Source organism: Felis catus, chromosome E2, assembly GCF_018350175.1.
Source record: "Felis catus isolate Fca126 chromosome E2, F.catus_Fca126_mat1.0, whole genome shotgun sequence".
In the NCBI taxonomy this organism is placed as follows: Eukaryota; Metazoa; Chordata; class Mammalia; order Carnivora; family Felidae; genus Felis; species Felis catus.
Window position 1 is genome coordinate 60,851,708 of NC_058382.1, and position 26,678 is coordinate 60,878,385.

Below are 26,678 nucleotides of genomic sequence, written 5' to 3' on the forward strand. Positions count from 1 at the left end.
CTGCCCAATTTCTGCACACGGACGTGGCTTGCATTGACTTGCTCTGAAGGTGAAGTCTGGGGCACACCCCCCACGTCACAAATCTGTGCCCTGTGTGGTCTGCAGAGGAGACAAGGAAAGGGGGCCACGGTGCCCCTTCTCGGCTCCAAGCCCCCAGGCAGAGACGCTGGGGGCCGGCTCCCCCCACAGCAAGCCTGGAGGTGAGGCCAGGTGAGGGGAAGGGAGAGAGTGCCACCCTAGGCCCTAGAAGCAGGGCTGGGACACAGGGTGCCCCGAGCAAGGCCATTAACGAGTTTCCAAGGTCTGCGGCTGCTGCGGGACAGGCACTGTGGGAGTCAACAGGACCCTGAGGCCTGGATTCAGGGCCCATCCTCGGCCTCGGTTTTATGTTTCCTTTAAAGAAAATTAAGATTATTAAAAAAAAATTTTTTTTTTAACATTTATTCATTTTTGAGAGACAGAGACACAGATCTCGAGCAGGGGAGGGGCAGAGAGAGAGGGAGACACAGAATCCGAAGCAGGCTCCAGGCTCCGAGCTGTCAGCACAGAGCCCGACGCGGGGCTCGAACTCACAGACCACGAGATCATGACCTGAGCCGAAGTCGGACGCTCAACCGACGGAGTCCCCCAGGCGCCCCAAGATTGTTTTTATTGCGGTAAAAGACACAGAACAGAAAGTTGCCCATTTTAACCATTTTGAAATGAACGATTCAGCGGCCGCGAGCGTCCTGACAGTGTGGCCGCCACCGTGTCTAGCTTCAGGACGCTTTCGTCCCCACAGGAGGGACCCGTTCCCATCAGCTGGCATCTTGCTCCCCCCCCCCGCCCCCGCCCCAGCAACGGGAACCCACTTCCCGTCTCTCTGGGTTTGCTGTGCCCGTGTCATGTGCATGGAATCGCTCGGCGTGAGGCCTTTGTGTCTGGTTCCTCGCGCTCGGTGTCACGTTCCCAGGGTCCATCCGAGCCCCTGACGCTCAGCCGTCCGGGACCCTCTCTCGGCTGGTGCTTCTTGAGCACCCGGTTGCCAGGCACGGTTCTGACCCTGGCGAGAGCTGCCTGCTCGGAATCCCAGGTGGCAGCGGCTCGGCCTGGCGCAGGCAGGGATAGGCAGGGAGGCACAGGTCCGGGTTCGAGGCCGGGCCCGGCCACAGAAGTTGGGAGGCTTCTCATCTCTCCGACCTCCCGTCTCCTCACTCGCAGTGGGGATGCTGTGGCTGGAGGGCCGTTGGCCTGCAGGGGTCTCCCAGAAAGAAGATCGATTGGACTTCCGGGGAAAAGAAACGGAGAATCTTCCGGCCCCCAAGCCCTGCCCTGTGCAACAGGGCCTCCAGCGGGGGTCTTTAAAACCCACACGCACGCGAGGCGACTTTCCAGGTTTGTGGACAAGATAGCTAAGTGGAATCCGTGAGGTCCTCAAGTTCCACTTTGTTTCGGCAAAAACTTGGGCCTGTGGTCTGCACGTTGTCCTGTGTCACCTCACCTTTCCTGAGCTCCTTCTCCTGATTACGTGGTCACACCTCACACCACCCCCCCTGCAGCCTGAGTCCAACCACACGGCTTCGCCTCGGGGCATAAAAACCCAGCGAGGCTCCCTGCTCCCTACCTTCCTCTGGTGGCAATGGCTGTCACAGCCGTGCGTAAAGGCAATAGGGTGACCTCAGTCCTCTGGGACTGAGCCAGGTTGTCAAGGGTCAGTGGCCCTGAGGGGACGTGCCTTTGCTGACTTTCTACTTAGGTCCCTTGGATCCCGGACTCTAAGTTAGGTGTTAACCTGTAGGCAGTTGACAAGTTGCAAACTATTTTTGCTTTGGTAGAAAAGATTGTGCTTTATACTGAGTCTGGTGTGGTGTCTTCTGTGACATTCTTGTCTCGTGGGATTTAAAACTGCCCATGTTCCCCCTTGAGTCCTCTTTGCCATCCTGCTGGACACACCTTTGACGCATCTTGTCCTGCTGGACGCATGCTTGCTGTATGTTCATATAAGAATTGTTTTTAACTTTTTGAAAGGTATACTTTGTACTTTCCTTCCTGCCTTCCTACTTTCTTCCTTTTCCATTCAACATCCATCCACCCACCCATCCACCATCCATCCATCCAGTATCTATCCATCCACTTATCTATCCATGCACACACCCATCCACCCACCCATCCATCCTTCCACATATTCATCTATCCCCCCATCCACCAATGCATCTACCTATCCATCCATCCACTCACCTATCCATCCATCCACCTATCCATCCACTATCCATCCATCCATCCATCCATCCATCCATTCATCCATCCATCCACCCACCCATCCATCTGTCCATCCATCCATTTGTCCATCCATCCACCCATCCATCCATTTGTCCATCCATCCAACCATCCATCCATCCATCCATCCATCCATCCATCCATCCATCAATTCACTCACTATCCATCCACCCATCCATCCAACTATCCATCCTTCCATCCATCCATCCACTCATCCATCCACTCATCCATTCATCCATCCATCCACTGTCCATCCACCCATCCATCAGTCTATCCATTCACTGTCCATCCATCCATCCATCCATCCATCCACTCATCGATCCATCCATCCACTCATCCATTCGTCCACTCATCCATCCATCCATCCATCCATCCACCCATCCATCCATCCACTCATCCATCCATCCACTCATCCATCCATCCACCCATCCATCCATCTATCCATTCACTCTCTGTCCATCCATCCATCCATCCACCTACCCAACCATCCATCAATTCACCCACTATCCATCCACCCATCCATCCATCCATCTATCCTTTCACTGTCTGTCCATTCATCCATCCATCCATCCATCCATCCATCCACCCATCCATTCATCCACTCATCCATCCATCCATCCATCCATCCATCCATCCATCTACTCACTCATCCATCCATCCACTCATCCATCCATCCATCCATCCACCCATCCATTCATCCACTCATCCATCCATCCATCCATCCATCCATCCATCCATCCATCCACCCATCCATTCATCCACTCATCCATCCATCCACTCATCCATCCATCCATCCATCCATCCATCCACCCATCCATCCATCCACTCATCCATCCATCCACTCATCCATCCATCCATCCATCCATCCATCCATCCATCCACTCATCCATCCATCCACTCATCCATCCATCCATCCATCCTTCCATCCACCCACCCATCCATCCACTCATCCATCTATCCAGCTGCCCATTTATATCAGAATTGGAGTTCCAAAGTGAGACAGTTGGATCATTTAATACCATGCTTGTTTGAAATAAAAGCTGACAAATATTAGTCTGGGTGGAGTGGTCCCCAGCCCTGCCAATCTGCTTTTGTGGTGACATTTCCACTAATTGAGTGAGGTAAACCTGCAGCTTCTCAGTTTTCATGGAAATAGGTCCCAAGCACGTGTTCAGCATGAAATGTGCGGTGAGGTGGACAACATGACTTTTGATTGTTGAACCAACCGGCATGTTGGCACCATCGTGAAGGGGCCTGCGTCGGCTCATTAGTTCGGAAGGGTGTTCTTGGTGCAGTGCCCCCCAAAGGCCCCCGTCTCGCCTCTGCCACATTGTTGTGTTTCCTGCTGAGTGGGCTGCATGCCTACAGAGCAGAGAATGTGCAGAACAGTCGTGTGCCCTCCGTGTGCGCTCACGAACGTGGATCTCTCACGTGTGTGCGTGAGGCTGGGGAGCAGGTGCTAAGACCACGCTTCTCACAACCCCATGGCCAGGCTGTGGGATGCGGCTAGCCGTCACCTTTGCAAGCCTCTCGAGTGGCCACGAGGCCACGGTCATCCCCCCAAACAGAAGCAACCCAAGGGCCCTATGTGACCGAGCTGGGTAAGGTGGCTTTGTGAGAAGTATCACGCTGAAGGGAACTTGTGTTTTCCCAAGACCATTGTAGGAGACAAGCGAGCAGAAACTAATAAGAGACCAAAACACTGACACCCCCTTGGCGTCCAGCGTGGGTCAGGCCCCTCCGTTACCAAGTGACGCCACGCCGTCTCGGTGCCACGGGGTTCAGCGGGGTGGTCAGCCTGCTTCCTTCGCTGAGCCAGAAGATGAAGGGAAATCACTCCCCTGAGAGCTCGGCGCCCAGAAGTGCTTCTCTGACCGCCGCCACCATTTATCACCACACCCCTGCCTCAGGACCCCGGAGCCCGAGCCGGCTGCCCTGGGGTGTCCACTCCATGGCTGAGTCTCCGGCTCCCCCCGCCTGAGCCGCAGCCCCTTCTCCAGTACAGTGGGCTGGTGTGGGGGGCGCCTGGGGGCTCAGCCAGCAAACGGGCAGACGCAGAAAGTCCCGCGGGCCCCTTGCTTCTGGCGCCGTGGAGGGTCCGAGGCATCGCCCCACCCCAGCCGCTCAGAACCCCGGTTCTTGCTTCCTAGAGCCGAGCGGGTCACACGCGGGTCACATCGTCAACGGCCTGCGGATGCCAGCACTTTCCACCAGCTGACTTTCCGGTCACAGGCTTTCGGCCCCGGGCACGGCGGGTTCACCTGTGTCCTGAGCGGGAGCAGGGGGGCAGCTGCAGGCAGGGGAGGTGTGCCCGGGCGAGAGCCACACCTAGGCGGGCCACACGGCCTTCTCTGCTCGCGGTTGGACCCCCCCTTCCCGCGGCCTCCCCTGGGCTGACCGCTGAGCCCACATTCACAAAGGATTGGACCGGATTGGCCGAGGCACCCCGCCCGGCGCTCTGCCTCCGGCCTCGCCTCTCTGGCCGGTGTTGGTTTCCACAAACAGGAAGCGCCCAGGAGCCACGGCCACCAGCGACCTCCAGAAACATCCACACCACTGTTGGCCACTCCAACCGACCGAAAAGCCTTTATCCACTGGGGCTGGGAGGCTCCCTCCCAGCTCCGCCCTGCAGCCCTGGGCTACAGATAGCTGCCCACACCCAGGTCGCATCATCGAGGAGGAAAAACTGGGAAAGAATATATAGAACACGATACTTTTATGTAACAACTTAAAATACCGAAAATCACAGTGTATCTGGGAAGGACACACAGATAAACTAGTTCCCTGGGTGGGTCCAGCCTCAAGCACTAAGTGCTGATGCGTTATTGGCCCATTCGACAGAAGAGGAAGCAGGAAGGTGGTTGGGGTCCAGCAGCTCCGGCCAGACCCCAGCGGGAACGGGTCCTGCCCCGGTAGCCTGGCTTTCAACAGCTCATGGCTGGGGTGGCAAATCTATAATAATCCATTTTTACAAAGAGAGAAGGTGCAGGGTGCTCGCCTGTCTGCTCCCGGTGATGGGGCCCCTCTGGTGTGTGTAAATTATTTCAGAGCTCAAATTACAGAGGGGGCCTCAGAGACGAAGGGACCAGATAAGCAGGGAACCGGGGGGGGGGGGGGCGGGAGCTGGCGACGGGTCAGGCCTGTCCCTCCTCTGTCCGGGGTCTGTGGACGGGGCCGCACGGGACGCATGGGAGATGCCCCGTGTTCTGGAAGCCGGAGGAAAGGGGGACCAAGAAAGCAGTGAAATTGGCTTTAACGCTATGTTCTGTTAAATCTGACCCACCGGAAACATCCTCCTTTTTACAAATGTTCAAAGTTAAAAGTTATTAAGGTATTTCGCACCCTGTTTTTGCACCAAGACTGTGAAACCCCGCCAGGGTGGCTGAGGTTGGGCTGGGGGCCGGGGGCTGGGGCCACCTCTGTCTGCTGGGGGTGCACTGAGGCTCAGAGGGGCCCCTGTGGCGGGAGGCCCGGTCGTCCTCGTCGCCGGGGCGGAGGGCTGGGCTGCAGCTGCGTCTGGGTGGCCCCAGGGAGCGAGGGAAGCACCTGGCAGTTTCGGTTTCCGACAGGAAGCTGCCTGCTCCTATCTCCTCGCCCCGGCTGCACCCTCTGCCCCAAAGCTCTGGGTGGCGCCCCGCCCGGAGAGCCCCAGGTGGGGACAGCCCCTCGCTGGGACGAGGAAGCCTGGCTGAGGGGCCAGGGCCGGGTGCAGCCCCTCTCGGCCTCCTGGGCCTCCCTGAACTTGGGAGCGCGGTGCCCCCCCGGGGGCCATAAAGGCGGGGAAGGGCTCTGACTTGCACTTTTGTCAGCTGCCTATCACCTGCTTTTAGGATGTTTGGTCCCAACCTCCGTGTGACTGGGGAACAATGTTTGGTGGTACAGGGGCAGGAATGGGCTTGGCGTCTGTCTGTCTGTCTGTCTGTGTGTCCAGGCCTCGCAGAACCGTCCAGACAAGACCTCCTCTGAGGACCCTGGGAAATACTGTGCGGAAAGCAGGGGTGCGGGGCCGCCCTGAGGTGCTGGGGAGGCGAACCACCACCTCTGGGTGCTGGGGTCCCGTGCCCTGGGGTGCCCTGCACAGACGGGGGGGGGCGGGAACCTTAGATATTGTGTCCCAGTCGGGGAGCCCAGCTGCGAGGAGAGGCCAGCGGCCCAGCCCCGGAGCCGAGGGGCCCCTGTCTGAGGCCGAGTCAGGCTGGCCCCGCGGCCTGGGGCCCACACTCACTGCAGTTTGCCGTGAGGGGCACAGCCAGGTGGGACCATGTGCAAAGGTCCCCCCTGCCCCTCCCGCTGGCCCTTCCTCCCCGACTGCTCCCCCTGGTAGGGTCTGCGAGGTCGGGGCTTTCCACACACTCAAAATGCACCCCAACTTGGGAGGGAAGGAGGAAGCTCTGGGGGCCGCAGGGCGGGGTCAGCTCCCCAGTTCCTTCTCCACTGGCCTCTCTGAGCCGCCCCAAGTGGCCTTTGCAGGGAAGGGACTGCAGGGGTTCACGGGCAGGTTCCCGGGAGGCAGTGAGCACCAGGAAGGGGAGCGGGGAGGCAGGGCTGGACCCAGGGCCGGCCGCCTCACCAGAGCCGTCTCTCAGCAGTCCCCCAGCCCGTCCGAGGTCTGGCCGTCGTCCCCACGTCACAGATGCGGACGGGCCTGCGGGGTCGTGGGGTCACCACCCCGCTGCCGCACCGCTGAGCGCACAGAGTCCGGGAAGCCAGGCCGCGCAGAGCAGGGCACAGACCCCTGCCCACACCTCGTCCTCGGAGCGGCCTCCTCTGAACTGTCCCATCCCCCTCCTGGGCCTCCTCGCAAAGGCGATCCCTCCTCGAGGTGTCTGTGAGGCCCCTCAGGCCCAGGGGAGGGCCCGGGCGCCAGGGCCAGGCCCCCGGGGCCGAGGGTCTTTAGGGTAAGGACTGAGAGAGAGCTGCCCGGACTTCGAGGGTCGTGCTGCGCCCGGGCCCCTCTCTGCCACCTGCCCGCGTGTTCAGACCTACAAGTTCCTCTGTGCCTTTTGTCCCTGCGTCCCCTCAAGGCTTCGCGCCCCACAGTGCTTCCTCTCCGACAGACCCCTGTCCACACCCGCCCCCTCTGGGAGCCACACCGGAGGTCCACACCCGTCTTAAGCCCCCAGCGGCAGGGAGCGTCAGAAACGACACTTCGGCGTCCGGTGTTCTGGTGGGCAGCGGTAGGCCGGGCCGAGGCCAGCCCTCTTGCGCTCCCCAAAGGTTTCACAGCGGCAGCAGCAGCAGAGGGGGCTTCGCTGGGGGGCCCCGGGCCGGGCAGACAGCTCGGCCCCACATCAGCTGGTGCTCGTGTGATCCAGGTGCCAGCTGTGGGGCGTCAGGCAGCACCTGCCTCGGGCTCCGTAGCGTGGGCCACCCAGACCCCACCGCAGGCTCTGAGAGGGTCTGGCCGGGGGTGGGGGGCTGCTGAGTGGATCCGCGCCCCTGGGCGGCGGATGCCGGGGGATCCCTTTCCTGAGGTCCCCGTCGGGGAGCGCCTGCCGGGGACGTGCTGTGTGACCCGGGGCGGGTTTTCTGACCTCTCTGATTTGTGTCCTCACCTTACAGTCAGGCCGACGGTGCCTTGCAGGCCGGCCGAGGGAAGCCGCACCCCGGGCCAGGAAGGAGACTGGGCTGGATTTGCCCCCCCTGCCCCCTCTACCCCGTCCCCTCCCACAGCCCGGGGAACAATAGCTTCCATGTCCCTGTTCGCAGGGCTGCCTGCCGCCTGGGAGACCGTCAGCGATGCCCCCGGCACCGTGTCCCCCTGGGGAGGCTGCGCTGGCCTGGGGGGCAGGTGCACCCCTCTCCTCCACCGTGCCGCCTGGACCCTCGCACCAGGGGCAGAGGGGGCCGCACCCGAGGAGGGGTCTGCCCACGTTCTCTCAGACGCCAGTCCCAGTTGGTGAGCCCAAAGGGGGCCACACCTGATTCCTCCTGACCCACCAGCTCTGTAGCTGGGGAGGGGGTCTGCACGCACCGAGGCCCCTGACCGGGGCCCTGGGCCCTGGGCCCTGTGGCTCCCGCTGCCCGGTACTATCCACACCGAGGCTCCTCAGGCTGTGAGAGAGGGGACCCCAGCTGTCCCAGGGACACCCTCTGGCTAGGAGAGGCCATCAGGGTCGAGCAGGGACCACCACGTCCTTGTCCTCGCCGCCTGGGAGGGAGCTGAGGCCCATGTGGACAGGCTTCCGGCAGATTCCATCGCTAGTCTCCAGGCCCACCTCGGCCTCAACTCCAGGTGCTGAGCTGGCCCCCAAATCTGGAGGGCTTGACCTCGCCAGGCTGGGGACTGGAGGCGGACACAGCCTAGGGGGACTCAGGTGGGTCCCAGAAGCCCTCCGTGGCCTCAGCCAAAGCAGGAGCCCTGTCTGTGGGCCAGCCCTTATGCCGCCCTCCGTGCAGATCACCTGCCGGCCACCTTGGGAAGGAGGGGGAGGGGCAGGGCCTCACCCGGGGTCACTTGGGGGGGCCAAGTGACCCGTCCAGAGCCTACCATCTCCAGGAGGCCTGGCCGCCAGGTGCCCCCAGCAACCGGCCACGGGGACCCCCTGCAAGGGAGGGTGCCCTCCGGGTCCGTCTCTGAACACTGCCCCTTAGGGGCCGAAGGGTCAGCGCCCAGGTCCGGCTCCAGCCCCTGGCCCCGCCCGCTGACCCCAGGCAGCTCACCCTCTGCCTCTGGGCCTCAGTTCCTTGTCGGACAGACCTACGTGCCCCTCAGCCCCCCTCAGCCCCCGTGGCGGCGTCAGCAGGCACACACCGTGCGGGGGACGGTCGTCTCCTCCGGGCGTAGGATGCACCCACTCCCGTCAAGGGCCGAGCACCCGTGAGCCGGCACCGCCGCGGGCACCAAGGGGATGGCAGCGGGCAGGGGGCAGAGGCAGCGGCCCCGTGCCAGCGGGGCGCCATGACAAGTGAATGTGGGGACCCGCCAGACACCTCGTCTGCTGGTGAGAGTCATAAACAGAAGGGGAAGATACAGCAGGGAGAGGAGGGTGAGGAGGAGGGAGCAGGGCAGGTGCCCGAGGGGCCGTCGCACGGAGGGGCCGGCAAGGGCGCAACGACGAGGGTGAGGGCGGGAAGGCCTGGGAGGGCCTGTGTGCAGGCGTGCTGTGATCCGACTGACTTTGTCATAGGCTCACTCCCGCGAGTGACAGAGACCGGGCAGGTCTGTAAGTGCCCCGAGAAGCTGTGCTGACGCCCGCCTGCACCCTGGGCAGCTGTCGGGGGCTGCCTGTCCGCCCCGGCGGGGGTGGTAATCGCTAATGCCCACTGCGCTCCAGCCTCCGCGGCAGAACAATCCGTGTGAATGATCCGGAGCCCACGGAGTCCACGGGCCCCGTGGCCGGCCCAGGTGACGCCCCTCTTCTCCCCGGCCGCCGCCCCTCCCTTGGCTAACAGCAACCGAGGCCTCGTCCAGAGCGGATGATCCCAGAGGGAACACGGACGGAGAGTCCTGGCTCAGTGGTAACCCGTTCTGGCCTCCCCCCGGGGCCACGCTTCCCGGCTGTGCCTCCCCTGGTCAACCGTAGTCACGGAAGTGAAAGTGTGAGAAAGCCCCCGCGGCCGGCTGCTGAATCAGGTTAACACGGATGCCTCTCTCTGCAGTCAAGATACCTCGAGAAGTGAAAGCCTTCTTTGCCTCCTCCAGCTGCCCTCTGGGGACCACTTCCTCCAGGAAGCTGGCCTGGATTGCACCCGGCCGGCAGCTCTATCTTCCTAGGCTCAGATCCGGGGTTCAGTGGGTGGGGAGGACATGGCTGGTTGGTGTCCTCTTGTTGGCCTGTCTCAGGAGGCTCGTGGCACGGGGACCGCATGGGCAGCGGACACACATGTTCCAGCAGAAACTGAGGGCCCCAGGAGCAAAGCGCCCCACATTTACTGGGGGAGGAAGGGGTCCTGGCTTTCCCCAGGGGTGGCCTTCCTCTTTGTCCTGACATAAGCCTCAGGGGACTGCAGGCTCTGCCCTTGGAACCAGGCTTCCTGACCGAGTCCAGGGCTCCTGTGTGTCCAGAGTTTCGTGTCCCGGAGGCTGGCTCCGGAGGGCCACCCAGAGCGCCTCGGGGGATGCGGGGGGCGGGAGGGACAGGCGGGTGTGTGTCCTGAGGGCTTCCGACCCCTTGGACGACCACAGCCCCAGTGCACTCCCTCTCCTGGGTTCTCTCCCAGCTCCTTCCCCTCTGCCCTTCTTCGCCCCTGCTCAGGGACATCGGCCCCCAGACTGTGTTTAACCTTTGCTCTGTTTAACCTTTGACCCTTATTAAAGGTCATCAAATCGCCCTTCTCCAATCCCTCCATGGTGCTGCTGGCTTCCTGCCAGGCGGTGGCCCTGGGGCCGGCTTCCCTCCCAGAACGGACCCTGCATCCGTCTGTAGGGTCAACAGAACCAGCTCAATCGCGCCTCCACTCTGGCCTGCTGGGTGCCCCTGGGAACCTCGGTATCTTTTTCTGTGATGGCGGTCGCCGTGACATGCGGGCTTGCAGGCCCCGAGCCAGGGTCCCTGGCACTGCGTGTTCGAGACAGGAACAGGAGGCGGGAGATGGGACCTGTCGCCTCAGGTCTCGGTGGGGTGTGAGCGAAGGGAAAAGCCCCTGCGGGAGGGCCGCCCTGCACACGGCGACGATACCGACAAGATCGAACAGCAAAGTTGCCAACGGTACTTTGTGCACAGACGCAGATGGTCACAGCCGTGTCACGGGTCAGGCGGTCACTGCGGGGCTCAGCCCGGGCCCTCATCGCGGAGAGGGGCTTTCGCGCATACTCCGACCCCGATGCCCTGGGCACCCCGTACACATCTATCGGTGTCCTAACGGTCCCCACAAGCACGGCCAGGGGCCACGGCTGAGTGACAAGAGGGATGCTGGGGGCTTGGGACAGAGACGGCCTTGCTCCCTGGAAGGCCGTGCGGCCACATCCTGACCACAGGCCGTGATAGAGATGGGCAGTACGGGCTCTGGGCGCCTTTCCCCAAGCCTGCTGCCTGGATACAGGTGGGACGGTTACAGGTCTGGTCACCTGGACTGGGGGGCCCTGAATCCAATGACAAGTGTCCTTATAGGAAAGGAGAGGACATAGGGACACAGAGGAGAAGCCACATGAAGACAGGGGCAGAGATGGGAGGGACACAGCCACAGTTGGAGGAGGCAGGGAGGACCCTCCCCGGGAGCTGGAGGAGGGGGCTCGGCCCCGCCTACACCTCGATTTTGGGCCCTGGGCCTCCAGATCTGGGGGCGGATAGATTCCTATTCCAAGCCCGCTGGTCGGTGGCACTTTGTCACAGCGGTCCCAGGAGATTAATACAGCAGGGAAGGGCATGCGGAGAAGAGCCGGTGGTCAAGGGGAAGCTGGAGGGGGCAGGGGGAGGACGAGGCCTGAGAGGGCATGGTGGGGAGGAGGAGACTCCCCACCGTGCTTGTGGGAACTGTCAGGACACCGATAGATTTGCACGGGGTGCCCCGGGCACACTGGGGTCGGAGTGCGCACGTGCTGGCTGTGGTGGCCTCTGGACCCTCCCCACCCTGGACCAGGTGGCCCACGGTTGGACTCCGCCGGGCTCCAGGCTCAGGACGGCACCTTCTGTGGGATCTCACCCAACCCCCACTAACCACCCAACACCAGCCGCATCTGCTTGGACGCCTCTAGGGATGGGATGCTCATTATCTCCCCGGTCACATGAAGGCTGAAGTCTGCCACCTGGACCCCACGTTGTCCCTCCCCAGTGATACCAGAGCAGGCTCGACTCAGTTTCTCCCCCAGGTGGTCATGGTGAATTGCCCCCAGCCTCCTCTGCTTCAGGCCAAATTGGAATGACTTCAATGCTCTGTCCTGGCCCTCCTCTGCTGGGTGTCCTGGGTCCCATCTCTGGTTCCTGTCGGGGGCACAGCAACCTGACCCTCAGTCTCCCCGTCTGCGGAGTGGGCTTGTTGGAATGGGGGCCTGCACATACAGTAGGCGCCTAATAAATCTGAGCGAGGTAAACACTCCTCTTTCCCACTGCATGCTCAGGTCTCCCCTGCCCTGAGCGGGTCTACCACCCGTGGGGTCACCGTGGGGTCCGGACCCATCCGGTCCTCCACCACAGCAGGGCTGCGGAGGGCGCCGGGTCCCCAGCCAGGCTGCTCGGCGCCTGCCCGGGGCTCTGCAGCGGGACCCGGCGGCCACAAGGGCCACGCCGTCTGCCTGACCTTGGCGTGCGCCTCCTGCCAGCCGGACAGCCACGGCCACGTTCAGAGGTGTTCGCTCTCAGGCAGAAAGGCTCCGTCCTAACCCTTCAGAAGATATCAGCAGCGTTGTTGCTTTCATACTTTAGGGCCACTTAACGTATTTTGGGGTCTCCGAGGTTTTCATGGATTCTTGGGGTGCCTGTGGGCCCCAGAAACTGCACGGTGGAGCCGTGCTCCCCACTGGCCTGTCCTAGACCCCGAGACCCCCCAGACCCCAAGGGCTCCCCCAGCTGGCCTGCTGCTCTCCCTGGCGGTCCCTCCAGCATTGCAGAGCCCTGGGGGGGTAGGGGGTGGGGTCTGGGGCGGCCTGAGGGGTTAGGACGTGTCCCAGCCTGGCTGTGGCCATCCTGTGGAGCCAGACGATTAAGAAAAGATGGGCTGTGAGCTCGTAAAAGCCAGAGTACCTCGGGGCTGGGACTCCCGTGCCCACACAAGCCGGAGCCCAATAACACACTGGCCAAACACCCACCGCCCCGGGGAGCACCCCCCCCCCGCCCCGGGGGAGCAGTGAGCTTGGCACGCGCAGTGACCGCGGGGTCGATAAACTGATGGCTGGGATTCTGCATGCGACCGTCCGCCCCGGTGCCCGCGGCCCACCGGCACCGCGGAGGCACTGCCGCCTCCAACTCCTTCCTTGCGCGAACGCCCCCGCCCCATCCAAACACAACACAGCCCGAGGCTCGCACGCGCACCTGCTGTCTGTCCTCTCCCTCCGCAGCCCGGGAGGAGCTGCGCCTTGGCTCCATCAGGGAGCAGGAGGACAGGCTTTGACACTCGAGGACCCTGAGGCCCAGGCGAGGACGCGGCGGGTGGCAGGGCCCGGCTGCCGGTTCCCAGACAGTGGCGGGGGGTGGAGGGGGGGCTGCCCCAGGAAGGGAAGGGGCTGTGTGGTGCCCACCAGGAACTTGACCGGACCGGAGCCACTGGCCAGCCGGAGAGGCAGGGTGACCACGTGCCAGGGCCAGCAACCTGGCACCACCCTGTAGGCGTCTTGGAGTCACCCACACGTGGGAGATGCCGTGGGCGCACTCCTCACCCTGTCTCAAGGCAGGCTTTCCCACACCTGGCTTCGGGTGACCGATAGAGCCCGAATCAGGGGCTGGCCCTCGGGGCCTGGACGGCAGCACGTTGGGGAAGCAGGCTCTACAGAGGTGGCAGGGACATCCCTGGGTCGGGGTGCCGGGCCTGCGGGTCAGGGGCCCACTTGGCCTCTGGAGAAGGCTCCAGCAGCAGGACTTGGGGCTGCGAGGTCTGGAAGGTTACAGAGTTTCCTCGGAGCGTGGCCACGTGGCGTGGGCTGGGAGTGGGGTCGCCTGCTCACGGCCGTGCCCCCCCCAGTCTTGGGGTGAGCCAGGGGCTTGGCAGTGGGGGCCACGGGGTGGCGGGGAGGCCTGCCCATCACCACTTCTCTCTGGCACCAGCTCCAAAGGGCAGGGGTCTTGCCAGGGATGGCTCATCAGTGGGTACGGCAGTTGAGTCCCGGACCATCGCTGGAGCCCAGGGCCCCGGCCCAGGCCCTCTTCCCCGTGGCCCCAGTGTCCTCATCCCACCCCTACGCCTCAGGGTCCGGCCGGGAGGACCGCACACCGCCTTCCTCACCAAGTCCCGGGACCCTGCCCGTGGGGGAAGACAGAGCCCACTCCCTCCTAGATGGGACTGAGCAGGCCCCTTCCAGCATCTGCCTCCGGGTGGGGCGCCCACACCCGGCCTGGCACCTGCCAGGCCCTCCGGGGCCACCTGTCCCAGCTGTGTGGGTTTGAGGTGAGTCAACAGAGCCAGGCAGGAGGCAGCCTGGAGATGTCACACTCTGACCACCTGCTCCGGCCCCCACGCCCCCCCCCCCCCCATCCCCTTACCTGTCCGCCCTTCCTGGGGACCCCGGGGCACTGAGCAGCCGGTGGACGCGGCGACGCTCTCCAGCACAGGGGGATGCCAGGGACATAGGACTGGAGGTGGGTCCGGGAGGCAGTCCTGGCGCCCGGCGACAGGCGAGCAGCCCTCTGGGGGCCGACGTGAGCGCCCTTCCTGACCTCGTGGGGCCTCGAGGGAGGGAAGAGGGCCGCGGCCGGCCCGGCTCTCCGGCAGCCGGCGGCCTCTGTCCCCCAGACAGCTCCACGCCTTCCAGCAGCCGTGCCCGCCGGCCTGGGGAGGGGGCGGGAGGCTGCAGGGGCTCATGTGACGCAGGGCGGGCCTGGGGAGGCGCCGGTGGGGGAGGTCTCCGTGCAGCCCGCGGGCCGGGCAGCCAGCTGTGTCACTGTGATAGTAGGGCCGGGGGCCGGGGAAGCGGCCTGCAGCTGTGCCCACCGCTTCCTCAACAGGAACCATCTGGGCCGGGCCCTGCCCGGCCTTCCCTCGCGGCCATTCCGGTCTGACTTTCCAACAACTTCCTCCTACAGCCAGCCCGCTGACACCACACCCACCTGGAGCCCCGGACCGCCAGGCGCGCTTCCTCGACCGGGGCTGGGGGGGTAGTGTCCGTGCGGGCCGAGCCCCCGACCCCACACGCCCCGTCCACCTGTGCCCCCCCTGCCCAACCTTGGGCCTGGCTCCGCTCCCCCCCCACTGCCCTCGGCCGGGCTTTCCCCGCCTCCCTGCCCAGTTCCCCGGGGCCGCTTCCCTGAGCGTTGGCCCTGCCCTGGAGTCAGACCTCGCCCTGCGTCCTGACCGGCCACCCCTCACCCCCCACACCCCCGGGGCTCTCCCTTGGCTGCCTGGGGCCTCCTGACCCCCACCCACTCTGAAAGGACCGCCACAGGCCAGGTGAAGAAACCCCTCTCTGAGCGCGGCCTCCTGGCTGGGGGGGGGGGGGGGGGGCGGGGCTCCTCAAGGAGACCCTTCCCCACTTCTCCATGGGCACCTTGCAGGGACAGTGACCAATTTGGATGGGATCTGCTGGGGGAATTAGAGCTGCTCCCCCAGTCTGAGGGCTTCCAGAAACCATGTCAGACCCTCTGTGTCCTCGGAGCCCCCTCCCCACGGGCACTCAGCAAAGAGGGTGCCAGGTACATCAGAGGCACTAAAAAGGCCACGGACTGAAGGCGGCCACATATGTGGGGTGACGGCAGGAGAGCAGGTGGCCTTGTGAAGAAGACACTGGGCCCCGTGCCCCCACACTGGCCCAGCAGTTGGCTCCCTTGGGGCCCAATCACGGCTGCAGGCTCAGCGTCGTCAGACAGGCCGAAGGGGTGAGGCCTGCAGACGCAGGGCTGGTGCACAGACCTCTGTGCTGTCTTCATTCCATTGAGTTGAGGTTTTCAGTAATGCCTGCACATGGTGAATACTGCAAGCCGTGCATAAGGGGTACAGCAAGAAGTCAGACCCCCCCCCCGTTTCCTGGTGTGCTTCTCCAGAGCTCACGGCTGTCACAGTGGTTTTTTTGGGGGGGGGGTCCTTCTGGAATTGGTGCAGGGACAAGACCGTGCTGCCCCACGTGCACACGTCCTCCCCACAGCGTGGACAGCTCCCCACCCCCAGGGTTCAGGCGGGAAGGAGGGTCCTGTGAGCCAGCCGGTCCCTGGGCATCACCGTTGTCCTCACAGCACCCCCTCTCTGCTTCCTGAGCTCTGACTCGGGACAGGACGGAGGGTCCGAGGCCCAACCCGGCTGGTCGCCTCCTTGCTGTATGGTGGTGATGGCAGGGCCGGCCTGTTGCAGGGGAGGGCCCTGTGCACGGCCCGCCCCGTGGTCAGCACGCACGTGTCCGTGTTCCTGACCTTGCCGCCCCTGATGCTGCTTTCTAGACTGCACATGGCCAGGCCTCTCAGAGCTGGCAGAGAGAAAGACTCGGGGGCACAGGCCCCTGGGAAGGCAGCAGCTCGGCACCCGGGTGGGGCCGCCCCCGCCCCCGGGCCAGGCAGATGTTCAGGGCTCACACCTGCAGAAACACCCCCCACAGATGGGGCGCTTCCACTTTCGGGAAGAAGCCTCTTGTCTGGCCTGCTTTTCTAGCGGTCAGGGCCGACAGGGGATGGGCTCCAAGAGGCCGGTTCGAGAGCAGGGGGTGGGGGCGGTCCTGGCCCCCCGACGGCCACCTTGGGGGCACCTGCCCACGCCCTGCCCCTGCGCCCCACCCCCGCCCCCCGGGCCAGGCAGTTGGTGCTTGTGGGGAAGCAGACGTTGGCTGTGGCTTTCAGAGCTGGGCAGCCGGCTGGGAGATAAGGAGCTGAGGAGGAAGCGGCTGCAGCAGCAGGGGTGCGGGAGGGGGTGGGGCGCCGGGCCTGCCTGCCCACCCCGTCCCCGTCCCCGTGCTGCTCCCTCCAGAGACCACTGCCGTCTGACCTTCCCCCACTCCCTCCCTCCCTCACAAACACCCACGGGGCCACGTGGGGGTTACGCAGGTGCCCTGCTTTCTGGGAACCTATGGGAAACAGACGTTCAATCAATAAGTCCTCAATAGATGTGGCTCAAGGGAGGTGACTTGGAAGCTGTGTATGAAGGATCAATTAGGAGCTCCCCCTGGGGATGTTGGGGGAGAGCATTCCATGTAGAGGGACCTGAGGCAGCCTTGCCTCCAGACTTTCGGGAATCTGCAGGAGGGCCAGAGAGGTAGAGGGAGGCCAGTAGGGGACTGTGGGGGAGTGACACTGGATGGAGGCGGGCAGGGAAGCCTGCCTGGCTGAGTGTATTATTTCTGCCTCCTTTTTCTAGCCTGCAGGAGCCCCCATGACTGCTGGGTGGATGGATGGATGGATGGATGGATGGATGGATGGATGGACGGATGGATGGATGGATGGATGGATGGATGGATAGATGGATGGATGGTTGGATGGCTGGATGAATGGACAAATGGATGGATGGATGGATGGATAGATGGATGGTTGGATGGCTGGATGGATAGATGGATGGATGGTTGGATGGCTGGATGAATGGACAAATGGATGGATGGATGGATGGATGGATGGATGGATGGATGGATGGATGGTTGGATGGCTGGCTGGCTGGCTGGATGGATGGATGGATGGATGGATGGATAGATGGATGGATGGATGGATAGGTGGATAGGTGGATGGATAGGTAGATGGATGGATAAATGGGTGGATGGATGGATGGATGGATGGATGGATGGATGGATGGAAGGATGGATGGACAGATGGATGAGTGGGTGAGTGGGTGGGTGGGTGGATAGATGGATGGATGGATGGGTGGTTGGATGGATAAGTGGATAGGTGGATGGATGGATGGATGGATGGATGGATGGATGGATGGATGGATAGGTGCATTGATGGATGGATAGGTGGATAGGTGGGTGGATGGACGGATGGACAGATGGATGGATGGATGGATGGATGGATGGATGGATGGATGGATGGATAGATGGATGGATGGTTGGATGGATGGATAGGTGGATAGGTGGATAGGTGGATGGATAGGTAGATGGATGGATAAATGGGTGGATGGATGGATGGATGGATGGATGGATGGATGGATGGATGGACGGATGGATGGACAGATGGATGAGTGGGTGACTGGGTGGGTGGGTGGGTGGATGGATGGATAGGTGGATGGATGGATGGGTGGATGGATGGATGGATGGTTGGATGGGTGGATAGGTGGATGGATGGACGGATGGACGGATGGACGGATGGACGGATGGACGGGTGAGTGGGTGGGTGGATGGGTGGATGGGTGGATGGGTGGATGGATGGATGGATGGATGGATGGATGGATGGATGGACAGATGGATGAGTGGGTGAGTGGGTGGGTGGGTAGATGGATGGATGGACAGATGGATGGGCAAGTAGATCAGTGGAAACATGATTCTATTCAAAGAATATGATTCTATTTACAGAAGGACTGGGGCCCACAAAGGTGATGTCCCCAGTTGCAAAGCTTTCAAAAGAGAGATGTAAGTCACAAGAGGATATAAGTCCCAAACAGGTCAGGAGGGGGTGTGGGCAGCTCCACACGAACCAAGCTGGGCCAGCACTGTCTAGCCCAGAGCCCAGAGGGCTGCGGGTCTCGGCCTCAGGTCCTGAGTGACGTGTGGCCACACGGTGGTGGACCACAGCGAGGTGGTGGACCATGTGCTTATTCAGGGCGGAACGGAAGAAGCTGGCCCAGGACTAACTGCTCCGCCCATCATGGCCCAGCTCAGGTCAGAGCCACAGGAAAGGTCCCATGCGCGTGGCTGGATAGAGACGTGGACACTGCACACACGGGCAGGGCCCCGGGGGTCCCGGCCGCAGTTAGGTCCGGCGTACTCACTGGCAGCGTGGAGGGCCGCTTGTGGGAGCCGTGCTGGGAACAGCCCAGGAAAAGGCTGATCCAGTCTCAACCCTCCTGGTGCCCTGGGCCCCTTCGGTGGTGAAACCCTGGGCCTTGTCTTAAAATAATGTTTTTGAGAACACAAGCGCAGTCATAGAATCACAAAGGAAGCCCATTATGCCCAAATAAAGTTGCCTAAATGTTAAAAAATGCCTGAGGTGGTAATGCCTACGCTCCTTTCTTCCACCAAGAGATCGAAGCAGTGTGCCAACTGCATTCCGAAGAGTGACAGAGGGCATCAGGCTGGGCCCAACGGTGCCTGGGCTCCGCCGCTGTGGCTGCAGAACTGGCAGGGGCAGGTGCTCCTGCTGGCACCGAAGTCCCCAGCACGTGTCCCAGGCCTGCGTTCCGGCTAAACAAAATGCCACGTTTTGGTTAGAGGTTAGCGGACTGACCGCTCTGGACCCCCCCGAATTCTAAGTAAAGAACGCCTGTTCTGGCTTGTCTTGAAGACCCCCACCCCCCCCCTCACCGGCACGGCCGGACACTTCCGGCCTTGGGGAACCTGCCACAGGGGGGCTCCCGGAGTCAGAGGCCTCGAGGGTCACCCCCCCATCAGCTGTCTTTGCTGGGTGCTCTTGGGCCTCGGCTTCTGCGGCCGTGTCCCCCACGCAGGGCGCCGTGAGGATTCAGTGGAACGATTCACGTACAGGTTCTGCTCCGTCAGGGCTGGTGGTGGTCTCAGTGAGACCCCCGAGCTGGGAAGGGCCCACTCAGGGGAAGGCTTGAGTGCCCCACCGCCATCCGGTCATGCCCACCTCCGACGGGACACGGCATCCCTAGAAAGCTCTTCCTAAACCAGCCCTCCGCTCGTTCTGTGTGATGAGCCACAGCCCCTGTCCCCGACAGCCGTCACAAGAGAGGGATTTCCTCTCTGCAAGTGTCAGAGACCCTGCCCCCCACCCCAAGGTGTCTGCGGCAGCCTCCCCCTGCCCCCAGCCCCGTGGCTCCCAACACTCCCACACCACAGCAGAAAGACCTGCCCAAACCATACTGGTTACCCCACTCCTCCTCTGAGACCTTCAGCGGCTGCCCTGGGCCTCGAGACACAGGCCAGACTTCAGAGGTGACCTAGGAGACCCCCATGCTCTGCCCCTCTCCCCTCGGTGTGCGTCTCTCTCGTGGAACCGTTCCTCTCCCCGAGGTGCCTCTATCACCCCCAGCGTTCCCCAACTCCTCCCACAGAACCTAGCCTCACCCAAACTCCTACGGATTCCTCAGAGCCCTCAGGAAGTGCCCCTGTCGTGCTGCCACAGGCCCTGGATGCCCCGTCATGGCATTAGCACGTTGCCTTGTGGTTGCTGTGGGCCAGGCTTCCTGCGCCACTGGGAAAGCCCCAGGTGGGACCCACTCTCCTGGGCCACGGCTGTGTCCCTGGCAAGCGGCGCCGGGCTCCAGCCGAGTCTGACGGATGGCTGGGTGAATGACCACGCCCCTGTCTGAGCGCCTGTCCCCCGCCTTCATCTGTAACCGCCCGGGTGCGAGCTGCACCTTCTCCCCGTTCTACACGCAGCTCCGAGGGAGACAGACGGGACGGCCGGCTGTCCTCAACCCTCACTGACTCCCAGCTCTCCGGCTGGGATCCCTGGGCCCAGGACCCCGGGTTGGATGCCTCCGAACACCATGTGCCGAGCCGGGGAGTCCGGCCCGGCTGCTCGGGGCGGGTCCCCGGAGCCCGGGGCCATGGCGCAGAGTGTCCCCGACGGCGGGAGGGGCCCGGCTCGGTGGCCTGTGGGTGTGGAGCAGGGAGAGCTGGTCAGCTCGCTGCCTGAACTCGGCGAGCCTCCTCCCACCCGCTCAGAGCAGGATGGGGACTTGGGGCCAAGCCTTGGTGAGGGCAGAGCATGAGGAAGGACACGATGCCAACGTGACAGAGTGGCAGCCTAGTCCCCTCTGACCAGACCGGAACCGGTCACACCCCCGCCACGAGGCTTGGAGAGGTTGAGCTGCTGGCCGGGGGGTAACACCCGGGCTGGATCCAGGTGAGGCCCAGAGGGCGACCTGAGGGACAGGGTGGAGGGTCCTGCTGTGAGGAGGACCCCAGCCCCACCCCCAGCCTGGGCCTCTCTGCCCCTCCAGGAGCATCGAGCCCAGCCAAGGCTGCCCGTTGGGCAGAATAGCAAACGGAGCCTCAGCGGGGGAAGCCGACCACAGACAGGGGAGTGTCACCCCCCGTGACCTGACTCTCCTAGGAGGCAGGTCCCCGCCCGCAGAGCGGCCTCCTCTGGGTCCCGGGGAGCTGCCCACCCTGTTCCCTTGAGCGGCCATGCTGCAAACGGGGAAAGCCCCTCCCCGAGGCCACTTTCCCTTAGAGGAGCCCCAGGTGGAGGGTGGGGTGAGTCACCTGCTGGGCCCCTGTCCTCGTCCTGTTTCTCTCTGACTCTCCGGGCTGTGCTGCCATGCCTGCACCCCCACCCCCACCTGCTTTCAGCAACGGGCTCTGACTGAGCTCACGAGGCCATGAGGCCGGGCTCAGCTGGCCTGGGCACAGTGAGTTTGGTCCAGAAAGAACAACAAGAAGAAAAGAGTCAAAAGGGGAGGTCGTTTTTCCTGTTTGCCCTTTTTTTCTCCTTGGGACTGGCAACAGCTTACAAGGGTAGAAGATGGGCTCTGGTGCACCAACTAACCTTCTCGAATCTTCTGGAACATTCTACCAGAGCCTGGGAACTTTGTAGACCCGGCCAAAGAAGAGCACCAACATGGGGAGAATAACCCGGGAAGTGGTTCGTGCTGGGTGAGGTCAGGTGGCAGCCAGGCCCTCCGAGCCGAGGGACATTCCACTTGCCTTTGTAGGGATGGCCCCTGAGACTGGGGTAAGGCTTCCCAGGAGACCCTGAGTGAAGGGTCCCCACCAGTGGGCTATTCCAGGCAGCCGTGGGGGCCCCCACCGGGCCTGGCCAGACGGAATGAGGCTGTTCGGGGGCCCAGAAAGATCAGGGAGTGTCCTGAGGATGAGAAACACTGAGGCCTGACCTTCCCCGAAGGACCGTGTTGCAGACGCTGGTTGTTAGGGGCTGTGTGATCCCCACCACGTCTGCGGGCATCACTGATGTTCTCCCACGTGGAAATGATCTTTCCTTGCATTGCGCTAGAAACTGGCCGGTGCCCCTCAGAAAGAACTTTTCTATATTTCAGATTTGCTCTGCTTTTAAAAAACTTGAGTTCACACTAACAATTTTTTCAAATGCGCACACGAGGCTAGAGACCCTAACGCACGCGCACAGTAACCACTCAGCCCCACCGGACGGCCACATTTCAGACGTCAGCTCTTCTCGTCTTAAGGAATAAAACTGGGCAGCAGAGGGGAGCCCTGTGGTCCCACTGAAGGCAGCGTTTCTGTGTCCCGTGGATGCTTGTCACGCCCTCGGGGTGTCGGCCACGGTGACTTCGGGCAGAACGTGCCGCCTGCTTCCCGTGCATGGCCTGCGGTGTGGAGGTTGCCCACGAGGCTCTAGTTCACCGTGACCAGAGAGGGGCCCCTCAACCTGTCTGCCACTTAAGTTTTGCCTTAATCCCCAACTTTTCTTGCTGAAACTCCGTGCCTCTGCTCCTGTGGCTCCTGTGGCCCCAGATCACGGCTCCGTGCCTGCGCCTCTTCGTTCCAAACCCTAGACACCTCGGGAGGCAAAGCGGAAGCCCCAGGGAGGGCAGGGCCCAGGCTGGCAGGGTCGGCACCCCCGGGAACGTGCCAGAAATTCTCAGCCCCTTGGGACCTGCCGAGTCACACCCCTGGGGCCGGCTCTCTTCCCACCCACTTCTGAGTCTTTTGGGGAACTCCGCCCCCAGAGGGGTGCAGTTGTGCTAGCCACCTACAAAGGAGAGGGCCCATGACCCAGGGCAGCCCGTAGGAGTCTCCCCTGAGACAGGTCTGCAGGTCCTCAGATGAGGCAGCGCGTTTTTTTCCCAGCCGGGTTGTGATGGGCTCACTTTGAAGCTGCAGCGGCCATTGTGCCAGGAATGGTGGAGAAGGGGACAGAAGCTGGAGCACCAGATCCAGACAACACCGCCGAGCCCCTGGGTACAGCCGTGCCTGAAACCCTCCTGCCTGTCAGTGTTACAGGCACTAGAAGTTCCCTGCCGTTAAGCTGGTTTGAATGATGTTCTGGACACGGCAACTAAGGCAGGCCTGATGGAGGTGGTGTCTATTCACCCTTTGTTTATTTCTGTGTCCTGGCCACTTCTAGAAGGTTCTGTGGCCTTCACTAGGCCTGCTTAAACTTGGTTCAACCTTGTCACATTTCCTGTCTGCTCTGGGCCACACGAGCTGAGGCCGGCAGGACCCTTCTGTCACCATCATGCCCTGATGCACCTGCAGAGGGAGGTGTCACCATGTGGCCCAAGACCCACGCAGGGAGTCATATGAGATCAGCACCAGGACTCGGCCATTATCACAGTCATCGCTGCCCACTGTGGGGGTGGGGGCTTCCCTGAGGCTGTGGGGACCTCCTGCTACAGAGGGAGTTCTGCATACCAGGCCCAGACACCCGACCCGGCTCTGTACCCCCAGGGGCCCCGGGGCAGCCCTCCGGGTCCCAGGAGGTGCTCCGCGTGGGGCTGAGGCCTAGAGTCCTTCTCAGAGAAAACTGGAAGATCAGGGAGGGGTGGGGGAGGGGAGGCCCCTGGGTGGGGGACAAATGCCGGCTCACTCACCTCCTTTCCCACATCATCACAGATTGTGACCCATCTGTCAGGCACCCAGAAGCTGACTCCACCCCCATGTCTAGGGACCCTCTCCCGCCCCCTATCTGGCTTCTCCAAGCTCACCCAGTCCCCTTCCTGGGGAAGGGGCCTTGGGATCTGTGGCAGGGAATCTGGGGGTCCTGGGGTAGGAAGGCTGCAGGTGACTCAATAAACCCCAATCCCCTGGGGTCTCCAGAGGCTCACAAGAGTGTGCTGGGGGTGGGGTGTGACCAGGAGTCTTCCAAGAGAGGGTCTCGGACCTCATCTGCTGTCACACTGCCCCCTCTCACTCTGGTCTATTTGCTGTTCCATGCGTAGCCCAGGCTCAGTGCCCCAGGGCCTTAGCACGAGTGCCAACTCCCCCGAGAAGGTTCCTCCCCCACCTACCCGCAGCTCATCCCCTTCCTTCCCACTCTTCACCTTTCCAGACCACCTTGTTGGAAAGGCTCCCTGCCTTCCACCCTACGACCCCTCCCCCTCTCCTGGCTTGGTTTTCCTCAAATAGCAGGTGTCACTTTCTGATATGATAAACAATTTACTATTAATCAGCTTCTTGGGGCCTAATTTTTGGGTTTTTTTGAATTTTTTTTAAAATTTGTTTTATTTTTGGGGTGCCTGGATGGCTCAGTCAGTTAAGCGTCCGACTTCGGCTCAGGTCATGATCTCGCGGTTTGTGAGTTCGAGCCCCGCGTCGGGCTCTGTGCTGACAGCTTGGAGCCTGAAGCCTGTTTCAGATTCTGTGTCTCCCTCTCTCTCTCTCCCCCTCCCCTGCTTGCCCTCTGTCTCTCTCTCTCCCTCTCTCAAAAATAAATATTAAAAAAAATTGTTTTAAAGTAAAATAAAATTTATTTTATTTTTTATTTGAGAGAGAGAGAGAGAGAGAGAGAGAGAGAGAGAGAGAGAGAGAGAATCCCAAGCAGGCCCCGTGCTCAGTGCAGAGCCTGATGTGGGGCTCAATCCCACAACCCTGGGATTGTGACCTGAGCTGAAATCAAGAGTCAGACGCTCCACTGACTGAGCCGCCCAGGTTTAGACTCACAACAGATCTGAGAGGAAGGTACAGAGACTTCCCACGGGCCCTCTGCGACCCCACCAGCCTCCCCCTCATCCCCACCCCCCACAGAGCAATGCCTTAGCTAAGCTGGCGGGCCCGCAGGGACACACTGTCATCAGCCAGATCCACAGGTCACCTTAGGGCCACGTTGGTGCGGGACATTCTGTGGGTCTGGACACATGTGCAGAGATGAGACGCCATCATTATAATACCAGACGGGGTATTTTCGATGCCCTAAAAGTCCCCTGGGCCCCACCTACTCATCCCCCCACCGGCCCTGGCAACCTCCGATCCTCTAACCGGCTCCACGGAGTTCCTTCTCCAGATGCCACGTGGGTGGGCTCACACAGCACGAGGCCTTCCGGATTCGCTCCTGTCGCTTAATGTGCGATTAAGATTCCTCGGTGCCTTTCCGTGGCTTCCGCCGCGTTCTTTTTTGGGCCGAATAACATTCCCTCGTGCGGAAGGGCCACGGTGTATTTAGCCCCGGGTTTTGGTGGCCGTCACCAAAGCTGCTGGAGGCGCCACGTGTAGGGCTGTGCGTCTGAATCTCTGCTCCGTGTGTCCAAACCTCCCCTTCTTGCAAGAAGAGCGGCCAGGATGGAGGAGGGGCTCCCTCACAGCTCCACTTAAAGGTAATCACCTCTTTGGAGACCCTGCCTTCAAATACGCTCACATTCTGAGACACACGGGCTCAGGGCTTCGACATCGGCGTTTTGTGGGGACACGTGTCAGCCCATGGCACGCTTCCCTTGAAGCTTTAGACAGCGCGTGGCCGTGCCGACACCTTGGTCGTGGACTTCTGGCCTCCAGGACCCCAGAACGGGATGAATTTCCGCGGCCCAAAGCCCCCAGCTTGCGCCCCGAGGGCTGTCGGCACAGCGAAGGCGTGGCTGTTGTTACTCATCGCCCCATTTTACGGGGATCTGGGTGACCCCCCCACGCCATGCCAGCGGCTGCTGGGGCTCCCGACCCTCCAGCACCCTCCTTCCACACACACGGTTGCTCCGACTGGGACGAGGGTGTCCTCTGTGCTGGGGAACCGGGCGGGCGAAGCCAAGTCCCACCCGCAGGTCTGACACAACACAGTGAGGCTGCTGGGAAGGAAAAGAGCCCCGAAGAAGGTTGGCAGTGAGGTGGGAGAGGGCTTCTCACCGGAGGGAACGTGACGGGGTTGGGGGAGGTGCTACCGTGTCTCTCCTGTGGGACAGGCTCTGGGCAGAGCCGGCAGCACGTGCAAAGGCCCCGGGCCAGGAGCGCCCTGCAGGTCTGGCTCTGGCCTCATCCTGGTTCAGAACCCTGAGACCCGCCCCCAGGGCTCCTTTGTTGGGCGGTCTTGCAAATTGCCCTAGAAGCTCCCCTAGAAGGCAAATGTCCCCAGCCAGGCATAGCTGCCTCCCAGGTGGTGAGGACAGGCTCCCAGGCTGGCTGGAGGCAAAGATATGGCACATCGGGACATATTTGGATGTAAATATTTTCAGCCACGAGAGGAGCCGGGAGGTGAGGTGCTGTTCCCACACGGCTCCTGGAAGCTGGGAATCTGGGCCATATGGCTCCCCTTCCAGCTGCCTCTCCTGGCGAGGCGAGGAGGGAGGCTCGGGCGGGACAGACTGCTTCCCCACCTGCCGGGGCCTAGCTGCCCCTGGGGGTGTCTGGCTGGGCCTGACCTCACCTCCCAGGCCTCGCTTTCCCATCTGCCAGGCGGGGCGGGACGGAGCCTGCGGCCCTGGTCCTGGGATGAGATGGGGCTCAGGCACGCGCCTGGGGCCGGGGGGGGGGGTGGGGGGGCCGAGGCATCAGCACCGTTTCTCTCCCTTGGCTCCCACCCAGGCCGGGGGAGGGACCAGATGCTCTGCGGCAGGATTGTCTGCTCGGGGCAGAAGGGATCAGAGGCCACACAGAGGACCTCAGAATCCCTGCCTCCTCCCCCCACCAGACTGAGCCCCCTGGCAGCAGACCTTCAGAGACGCCCGGGAGTCCCGGGAGATAGGAGCAGGTCAATGCTCAGACTGGACTGGAGGAATGCTTCCACCCAAGAACCTTCACTGGCTCCCCATCTCCCAGGGAAGCAAGGCTAATGGAGCTCAGCGCTCCAGGCCCAGAGCAGCCTTTCCTCTGAGCTCATCTCCACACTGGCCTCTGGGCAGTTCTTAGGAAATCCCTTCCCCCAGGGCGTCCACCACTCACTCCCCCAGGAGAGCGTCCT

The 26,678-nt window shown here is 62.3% G+C and overlaps 1 protein-coding gene across 4 annotated transcripts in view; it reads right to left on the minus strand.

Annotated features, from left to right (window-relative positions):
- Positions 1–14,852, minus strand: part of CBFA2T3 (CBFA2/RUNX1 partner transcriptional co-repressor 3) — an 87,801-nt gene extending 72,949 nt beyond the window's left edge. For 2 of the 4 annotated variants that reach the window (XM_045045621.1, XM_023244909.2), the window contains exon 1: positions 14,331–14,851. In XM_045045621.1, coding sequence (XP_044901556.1) covers positions 14,331–14,799 — 469 coding nt within the window. In that variant the 5' untranslated portion in view covers positions 14,800–14,851. Of the gene's footprint in view, positions 1–14,330 lie in introns of all 4 variants that reach the window. The other 2 variants (XM_023244910.2, XM_023244914.2) reach the window with 2 other exon arrangements.
- Positions 14,853–26,678: the final 11,826 nt, after the last annotated feature.